Consider the following 10,063-nt stretch of genomic DNA (forward strand, 5'->3'; position numbering starts at 1 on the left):
ACTTTGAAGCAGGGTGACTTAGATACACATGAGAGGGATCTTTGGCTAGATACTCTGACATCTGCTCTTCAAAGTGTTACAGCAAAAACAGCTAGTTAGGATCATTCAGGGTGGAAGGGACCTCAAGAGGCTGTCTAGTCCAACCCTCTGCTGCACTGTGTCTCAGGGTATTGCCTTGCTGAGCCTTTTCAGACAGCTGACTGTACATTATTTTATCAGTGATCTTGGAGCCCAGGTGAGCTGGGTTTTCTGAAGAATGTCCAAGCGTGGAGGTGAGCATGAGCAGTGCAATAGCTGATTCGGTGAACCAGTTATGAGCTAGTTCTCCTGCCAGAGAATGGGGTGGGAGAATTACAGAGGCAGTAGCAGAGCGTCTTCGTTTTCCCCTCCTTTCCCTTGTTGTAATGTGCTAAGCATGATTCCAGTCTGCCTTGTGCCAGTTGCCGCAAGTGGGAGTGAGCTGGTCTCTGCTCACCAAGCAGCTCCTGAAGCACGGGGATCTCCTGCTGGCTCTGGAATTTGTTCTCCTCTGTGAAAGTGAGCCAGACCGATAATGTTCCTGTAATGGAAGAGCTGTGTTTCAGTGAATTTGAAATGAGAATTATTAAATGCTTAACGCTTATTATCTACAAACCCCATTCTTTAAGGAGCTGGAGTAAGTCCTTTATAATAAAGGGATGCTGAAGATGACAGCAGAGCTGTGTTGTGAAAGCAGTTGCGCTGTGGCTTAGGAGACAAGCTTGTACCTTTTTATAAAGGCTCTGTACCATAGCTTTATGGTAGTTTAAATTTGCATAGCCCATGGAAGTTTAATGTGGAATGGAGGGGGCTTATACATGTGGTTTATTAGCAAGCACTTCATCCACACCATCAATGATTATAGCCAGATTATCGTTCTCTGTGCGTGGTGCAAGACACAGGCTTGCATGAGCACTCCAACGCATTGCCCTCCAGAAGATGGGAAAGCTGCTGTTGTTAACATAATGCTGTTGTAGCATTAAGCTGTTTGAGTCGTCATTAAGTTATATGAGGTTTAATGTGAAAGAGCTTTTTTCTTTTAACTCCTCCCAGTTTGTGGTGGTTGTAGGTGAGTTGGCACAAAGCACTGCATGTTTTCACTTGTTTGTCTCAGTCCTGTTCACGTACTGAGCAAAGTCACCCTTCACCACTCTCGCATGCTGTTGACGTCAGTACACGGGGTTTGTTTTTTTTTTTTTCTTACAAGATCTTGTGTTTCCCAGCCTTGACCTAGAATCAGCGGCTAATAAAGATGAAGAGATAGTTCAGCTCTTCTGCCTCAGTCATTGCTCTCTAGGAATTGTTGTACTGTAGGACCCAGGAGATGACCCACTTGTTTTCTGATGCTCTTAATGAATTTCAGGCATTAGTGACCTATACTGGATTCAAACCAATAGTCTACAGGTGAAAGCTCTACTATTGCCAATTTATTCAGCAATCCAGGCTCAGCTTGAGTTTGAAATAGAGCTTTTCAGTAAGAAAAACAAATGAACCAGCTGTTCCTTGGGTAAATGTGTTATACACAGACACTTAAGCTCCTTAAATTAGCTAGTCTCATTGCAATGCTAGATTTTGGTTTGTGTTGTCTTAATTTTTCTTCCTGCAGCAAGTCTGTCTGGGGGGAAGAGAAGAAGAGATGGAAAGCTGCTCAGTTTTTAAGTTTGGGATGTTTCTGAGCAATCCTCCTTAAAACTGCTCAAAATCTTAAAGAAATAGAAGACCCATTGTAAACAGAAAACAAGAAATTTGCTGCTTTTTCTGAAGAGGATGGTATGCAGCTTTAAAGAAATGCCAAAATGCTGTTAAAATGCATTAAAACTTTTTATGGTTTTGGATGAGTGTGGTCATATACACCTGATATCACTAACTTATGGAAAACTTTACCTTCGTGGCATTTAGGTCTCTTAAATTGCTAGTCCTTTCATGTACAGAAGGACAAGTCCAAACTCTGAACTGCCTAGGGGTGGAAGCAGTATCACAGCCAGTCCTTTTTTACTGTTTTCCCTTACCAATCCAGAGAAATATCTCCATCCTAATAATCTCAGTAAAACAAAGTTTTCTGGCCTGCAGGGTAATTAATTTCAAAATGTTCTAATTCTGTAGGCTTGATATCACATCTGCTTATTTTTCTGCCCAAAACTCTCAAGCTGTCTCCAACCAACGAGAAGCTCTGCCTCGCAGCTCCTTCCAGAATTCCCCACCCTCCAAGTCGATACTACTTTTGAAATACTAAAATAATCCCATCTGCTGCGGTTCTAGCATTGTATCTTCTGTTCTGTCTGATTTGAATCAAGCCTATAAAGTTAATTCCATGGCTGTGTTGCAGCATTGATACTGAATGACTCTAGAGCTTGCTTGACAGTGTAAGTCTTTAACTGGGAAATTTTCAGAATAATGAATTGGTCAATGAGATCCTCAAAGCACTCCTTTGTGTGTGCCATGGCACCTTAATTCTGAATGATAGGAAGTCAGAGAGGATTAGAGTTTGGGTGGGTGGGTCGGTTTGTTGGTTGGTTCTGTCATTGGCTTTCCTCAAAGGCAGTTGGTTCTTCACGTTGCTACCAGGATGTTTTGTGTCAGAGTTTAGTGAAGTCATACTAACATCTAGAGGAGTATTTAGTTACACAAAGAATACTCAAGTATATGAAGTATTGATGAGCTTAATTTGTCCTCTCCTCAATATTGTTGTAAGATCCTTTTATAGCATCTTGGTCTTTCAAGTCCAGTACAGAATCCTCCATCTAGACCTGCATGCCAGCCAACCATCCTCACTGCTGCTTTCTGCCTGAAATCTGCCCCTTTTACGTGGTTTCTTTGTAGGATCCAGCGGTGAGAATTCAGAGTACGGACTCACCCCGTAGGCTTTGGCATCTGAACCTGGTCCGGTTGCCTGGTGCAGTATCTAGCTGCAGCATCTGAGGAGGGTCAGGGAAGCAGGGAAGGGGCTGTGGGATGGCTGTCCTTGTGCAGCTCCGAGCGCCCTGCCCGCTCACACAAAGCACAGGGCTGCCTGCCTGAACTGCGAAATCTGTTTGCATTGCTTTTTCCTTCTCTGGTTTAAGGGAGGCTGCATCCTTCCTATGCTGTAACTGGCTGGTGAGGACCCTGGTTGCCTAGGTGACGGGGAAACCCAAAAAAAAAAAAATAATTTTTTTTTTCTTTTTTCTCTGTGTTTTCTCATAGAAACTTGACATTCATTTAGTGCCCCTTCCCACTGAATAACTTCTGTGGCTTAAGCTGATGTATCTTGCAGGAAGGATCAGAAACATTTTCAATTATAGCAGTAAAATTACGAAGGCTTTTGTAGTTTGGATATTTAATTTCCCGCATGCTTTGCGCTGCGTAAGGGATGCTGCAGCAAATGCCTCGGTGAAGAGCTGCCATCTGGCTGGTGAGATAGGCTTTGCCATGGTGGCTGCGGGTAATTCAACCACTTTCTCTCTTCCTCTCTGATAACTAACATTTGTCTGCATCGCTTAAAATAGCTCCATGCTCACCGTGCCTTCTGGATAACACATTCATCCATCGTTTCACTTCCGAACTCCAATCAACGTGACACCCCTTCACACTCTGCCTTTGAGTTTATTGCCATTTATGACATCTTGAAGGTTGTAGCAGAGCCTGACCCTCTCCAAAGATCACTGAACCGAAAGCCTGGTAAAGCCCAGTGGGAATTAGCTGGGAAGAGGACGGGGCTGTGTGTGCACAGCTCCATGTCTCTCTGGAGGCGAGGACCAACTCCTGATCTCTGTGGAGCTCTGGCTTGGTCTTCAGCCGGTGCAGCGTGCTGGGAAGGAAAGGAGGTGGTGCCATCATACAGTCTCTTCTGCTCGCAATAGTCGTCTTCTGTGCTTTAATCAATATATCCAGAACTGAGAACCACTGAGTGTTAGGTAATGGGACTTGAGAGTCCTAGGGACGTTTTTACCAGTACGAGTGAAGAATGGGATTACCGGTGAGTTTATGGTAACCTGTTGTTATGGTAACAATTTGTTATAAACCATTTCCCAGCCTGAGATGGGACTGTGCAGTGTCTATTGGTAAAAGGCTTCCTCTACTGTGTCTTTTTTCTTTTCTTTTTTTTTTAAAGGCGGACCTCTAAGTTAGCTGGTGTTTTAGAGGATTTTTTTTTAATATTGCTTATCTGATTATGATTAAGCAATCTGGTGTTTATAGCATGTGGTTTGACCTTGATGTTAGTTCAGCTGGGCAAGGATATAGATGATGAAGAAATTTCTTAGCCAGCTTAGCCCACTGTATTTGAAATTAACTCTTTGATATGGTACTCTAAAATAGGAGCTTTTAAAGAAAGGTACAAGTTTAGCTGCTCTGGCTAAATTTAAAGGCTGTTGAAGTTTGGATTTTTTTTTTTTAATCAGCAAACTACTTCTACTTGTTTCTATGAACTCTGATCCAGAATTTAGTACTGTGACATTTCCTAAGTAGATCAGGTGTACGGAATGAGATGAACATTTTAAAACAAAACTAAGTATGGGAACTTCAGGCCTGGGTTTGTAAATCACAAAGTACTATGAAAGGTATGGATCCAATACCATTTTGATAAAAGCTGGTTTGCTCTGAGATTCATAAATGATACCAGACTATAATGAGTGGTATAACTGTATTTTTCTGGATTTCCTTTTTTGTTTTGTTTTCTCAATAAATCTCAGAGCACAGCAGCCTTTGTGCTACCTGTACAAACAGAAAAGCCTCCGAAAGCAGCTGCACCTAACCATTGATATTTTAGCTGAAGACTTCCTCTGTGTGTTTTCATCAACACAAATTATCCTTAAAAAAGGGGGGATTCTTTCTAAAAAAAGATTTCCAGCACAAGATGCTGCACTGTCACAGTGGGCTGAGCGACGCAGTGTATCCCCAAGTTATAATTTTATATTGCAGTAATTTTGCTGATCAAACAGCAAAGTTTAAGACAACTCGCTGTCAGCATGAAAAAGCCTCCAACTAACAAAACCACCTTTAGTTTCTAACAAGGAGCAGTTGGGTGTTGTGTGCAGATCTGCCCAGTCAAAGGGTTTTTTAAATATTCTGTACCTCAAGGACTTGGCTCTTCTTCAAACATTTCCAGCTACAAAAGGATGGGTAATCTTGCAAGTGAATGTGCCCCCTCTAGGGGCAAAAATGTGGAAATTTGTTATAGCAGGTAAATTCAAAACGGGAGAAGCATTTGCTTGGCATGTGAATATCTGGGATTTTTTAACCACAGCAAGAAGGGATTTCTGCTGTGATTTAAGATGCAATTTCCTCTGCATCTCAGTTTCTTGGCTCGCTGCAAGAGGTGACGTGCGCTGTATGCTGCAGGGCTCCGTTTTCAGCCTTCTCTTACTTTAACTCTTAAAACATTATGAAAAATGTGCTGCCATTTTTCCAGTGTAGTTCTTGAAATATCTTTGTAAAGTGTGTCTCATACTATGAAAAAGTCAGCTTGTATTTGCTAGCTCAGCGTTACAATTCTTGAGCTGTTCTGTGGGCGCTGTACCATTTCGGTAAGAAGGAATGCCGTATGCAAGGCAGCACGCTGCTGCCCGGTTGTCTTTTAACACGAACACCCAGCTTATCCCGAGGAACCTCTTGGGAGTCTAGGGAAGTAAAAATCCCTCCTGAAACTTCAGGGGTTTCAATATAGGAGTTACAGACACTGTGCAAATGTAAGGTATGTGCTGGGTGTCGTTGCTCTGGTGGTGACACCGCACTCTGTACGGAGCCACACAGTTGTCTGACTTGGGTGGTCGTGTTTGTTTGTTCTGGCAGTGCTCACTAAAACACCAGTCCTGTATGAAACTGTTTCAGCAGTTTTGAATGTTTGAGAAGATACAGAATCTTTCTTTCACAGTGGTCTTTGGTCTTTGCCATTTTGCTTTTTCAGAGCTTGGGTTCAGTATCGTGTAATTCATCCAAGTAGTATTTTCTGGGTGCATGTGTGCCTTGAAGCTCAGGCTGTGCTGTTGGTGAAATACTCCTCTGTTAAACGACACTTGGGGAGAACATCATCCTCCCTCATCTGTTCCTGCTGCTTTTGATGTTTATCTGGAAGGAGGGATGCATTTGACTTTTAGGGGGTGCTTTTAAGTCAACCCCATATTGCCATATGAATACAAGGTGAAGCAATTTTTAATGAAAACTTCAATCCTTTTAAGCCTGCATTCAGACCTCATCTCTCAGATGGTTTAACAGCAGGGTCAGCACTTCTGAGTGTGGCCTCTTCCATGTTAATTATGAAATGCATTCATGTTCCTTTTTTCTCCTCTTATCTCCTAAAGGTGCTCTTACAGAGTGTTACGATGAACTGGGCAACCGGTACCAGCTTCCCGTCTACTGCCTCGCCCCACCCATCAACATGATAGAGGAGAAGGGTGACCTGGAGACTCTGGATATTCCTGATCCTCCACCCAATTCAGGGCACGAATGCCAGCTTCGTTTGCGCCTGTCCACGGGCAAAGACCTCAAACTCATGGTCCGCAGCATGGACACGGTGTACCACATGAAGAGGCGGCTGCACGCGGTGGAAGGAGTGGAGCCAGGCAGCCAGCGCTGGTTCTTCTCGGGCAGGCCACTGGCAGACAAAATGAAACTGGAGGAGCTGAAAATCCCAAAGGACTATGTGGTGCAAGTCATCGTGAGCCAGCCCTTAGCAAATCCCACCCCAGTGGAAAACTGATTTTTGCTTGTTTATTGATTCTTCTTTCTTCCGTCTCTGTCATGGGGTTTGTTTTCACTGCCCTCTCTTCTTTCGGTTTGTCCTGTTAATGGATTGGTTCCAAGAAATGACCAGCAAAAATTCCATCTGTGATGGAGATCTGCAAAAACAAAACATAAAAACGTAAACTGGCCTTTGGGGTTTGCCTGATCTCATATTTAACACAACAGCAAGCAGCACAGGGCAAGGGCAAAGGAAGGAGCGGGAAGGGAAAAGGGAGGAGGGTACAAAGAGGAAGGGAACGGACTGTAATTCATTTAATACAAATATGTCATGAATCTTAAAACTGTAGGTGGTGTCCTGATCCATGGAGTGAGAGCAGCAGAGAGCACTTTTGTTTTTAAAAAAAAAAAGTAAAATTAAAAATGAATCAATTGATAAAATTTCATATCGGCACCACATACAGTGCACGCAAGAAGTGCAGCTGCTCTGGGTAGGTCCCGCGCTGCCTGTTCACGGGGATCCTTTCTGGTTTGACCTAACTCACCTGCTTCGCCCAGGCACCACTGAGGCACAGCCGGCCCCGGGCAGCGGAGCTGGGCTGGGGCTCGGTCTCTGTCCCGCGCAGGCGGCTCCTGGCGATGCTCAGACCAAGCAATTGTACATTCCAAGGTGGCAACGCAGTCCTGTGCCATTGCTGGCTCCCGTGCTGGGAACGCAGCCCCCTGGAGCCTTAGGCAATAACTTAGTCAATGTATACTCTCACGTACTGTACTGTAAACTTATTTGCTACGAGACTGACTTAGCCTGAAGTTTACTGGCTGACTGGCACCTGAGTATGTGCCAGCTGAATTACTCTATATCACTCAAATCATTAAAACAAGCTTTGATCAGGCTAGCTAAGGTGAGTGATGCGCTGGTCTGTGCTTAAGCATTAGGTGCATCACCTTTGTCAAACGGCACCGGTGTAATAGGTCCAGGTTAAACTGCAGTTACACCAGATGCAATGGGTTGCAACTTCCCCCCCTCAGTTCCTAAAGGGCACAAACCATGGAAGATGGTGAGGAGGACACAACAGCACGTGGTTTTTCAGCTTTTTGTATGAGTGTCGTTTGAAGCAACAGCCAGTCTTCTAGCTGTGGTGACTCTCCAGCCAGGACAACTGGAGGTATCCTCACCAACACGCACCCGCGGCCCAGAGCGTGATGGTGGTGTTTCACAGCCAGTGCTCTCCCTTCAGAATGTAAGAGGAGCCCTCTCAGCAAACGACAAATCCTTTTGTAGTTTCAAAAATCTGAATCAGAGCATATTTTTGGGGAGGGGGAAAATCTAATTGCTTGTTCCCTCAGTTAAGATGCTCTCTGTGTTCCTTTGGCTGCTCTGCACCCCTGTCTGGTAATGCCTTTGGTTGAGCTCAAATGCCTTGTTCCTTTTAAACACGGCTTCTAGTTTGCTTGTTTTTTCAGCCATCGTTGAAATGACTTCACTTCTTCCAAAGTTGAATGTGCTATTCAGGTATGAATAGCATATTTTTATTGGTTTCTGTCTTCCCTCTTTGAATGAATGGTCTAAAGCTACAGTTGTCCAAGTTCTTTCTTGTCTGCTAGTGAAACTGGTGGGTTATATTGATGATTTTAAACTTGTTACTTTTGCTCCTTCATTAATTCCATAGAACTCAGTTCCTTGGACTTGAAGGGAGTTCTTGCTCCGTGAGTGTCAGTGCAGAGCCAGAATGAGCAGAGGTCACTTGTACAACACCACGAGTCTTTCCCAGCAGGTGGAAGCAGGCGCAGAATTCACATTGATAGTTGGAAAACAGATCCACATTTTATATGCATTTCCCACCAAATAAATACAGCTTTCTTTTTGGTCCCTGTGTTGTATTAAGCCTATGGTTTTCTGACAGCTCCTTTAGCCCCCACTTGGTACGGGATGACTGAAGTGCAGTGGCAGAGCTGTATAAAGGAGAATTAGTTCCCTGTCCTCATAAACACCAAAGTGACTTGTTTTGGTTTTTTCTTTTTTTCATTTTTTCTTTTTAAAGATTAAATCAAAGCTGAGAAATACTAATCTATAACAAAAGTTTTCTATTGTGGAGTTTTTTTAAGATAAATATGACTTACTATACTGGGTTTTTGCAGCCCGATCTTTTGCATTTCAGTGTAGGGAAAAAGTATTTGATATATAAACAACTCAAAAATCTCTTGGATTTTCACTGGGCAAAGGATGGTTTCATGCCAGGAAGACACAACTTGTCTCGTAAGGCGTAACTTACATCTCGGTATAGGTGGTCTTTACGATGTCATTTCCCTGCAGTCCCTTCTGGAAGGGGGGAAATCGTTATAAAGGAGGAGCAAACCAGGGTGACAATTCCGTAACTGTGAACATTAAAACACTACTTTTTTTTTTTGTAGGATACATTTTGTTGATTTTTTTTTCTATTTTAATTCAGGCAGTTGTTACCATGTACTGTTTCTGAGATTACAGCATGTTGGGGCTGGGAGGGCTCCTTCTTTCCCTCTCCCCCCTCTTAGTTGGAAAAGGTTCAGTTTTATTATGCTGTAGTAGATGACCATGTTTTATATTAATTGCTTTTATGTCGGGGAGCAAGGTGATGATCTGAAGGCCATGTCGTGAGTGGGCTTTCAGTAGAACAGAGAATTGGTTCATGAAAATACACTTTTCTCTAACAGACTCCCTCCCTTTCCTGTCCCTTAAACGCATACCTAAAACTGAAAAAAATTCAGTGGTAAAACACTTTTATAGGTGAAAGCGAAGACTTTTCATCCTCTTCTGTATAAAATGACAGATGTGCTAAGCACGTACCCTGCTGGAAATGAATTTTACAAGATTTGTATTAGGAAAGAATTCTAAGTTTCAAAATATATATATATATTAAAATACCAGTAATGAAGGCATACAGCATGTTGACTAACATATCCCCTGTATATAACTAGAGGGTGCGGCGTACATGGAGAGAACAGTCATTTCTGTCTCTGAAACGCCTTGTCTTCGTCCTGCGAGATGTCTTCAGTGCGAGTGCCAGTGCAGGAAACCAGGCTGGGGCTCCCGGGGCAGAGCGGGGCTCCCCGCTGCCGGAGGGACGGAGGGAAGGCAGGCTCGCTTCATTGCAGAGCAGAGTTTGCGGGGCTGAAGTGAGACTCAAAGTACTAAACCGCAGTTGAGCTGGCAGCCCCAGTGGGAAGGCAGGACTGGTGCGGGTCTGCGTGGCCAACACACGGGGAGAGTGGAGAGAAGCACGCTGCTGCCCGCAGCTTTATTTTGCAGCATGGGCGTACGTTCAGCTTGCAGCTCAGCACTGCTGGCAGCGTGGCCTGGGCTGGGTTTTGGCATGCCAGTTGGTGTGCTGCCCCGCACCGCCTGGTGTCT

At 43.9% G+C, this 10,063-nt stretch overlaps 1 protein-coding gene across 3 annotated transcripts in view; it reads left to right on the forward strand.

Moving 5' to 3' along the window:
* The window catches only part of UBTD2 (ubiquitin domain containing 2), a 58,143-nt gene extending 48,574 nt beyond the window's left edge, over positions 1-9,569 (forward strand). For all 3 annotated transcript variants that reach the window (XM_075766237.1, XM_075766236.1, XM_075766238.1), the window contains one exon: positions 6,297-9,569. In XM_075766237.1, the coding sequence (XP_075622352.1) occupies positions 6,297-6,694 (398 nt within the window). In that variant the 3' untranslated portion in view covers positions 6,695-9,569. The remainder of the gene's footprint in view (positions 1-6,296) is intronic.
* The last annotated feature ends 494 nt before the right edge of the window (positions 9,570-10,063 follow it).

The sequence above is a fragment of the Balearica regulorum genome, chromosome 14 (assembly GCF_011004875.1).
Source record: "Balearica regulorum gibbericeps isolate bBalReg1 chromosome 14, bBalReg1.pri, whole genome shotgun sequence".
In the NCBI taxonomy this organism is placed as follows: Eukaryota; Metazoa; Chordata; class Aves; order Gruiformes; family Gruidae; genus Balearica; species Balearica regulorum.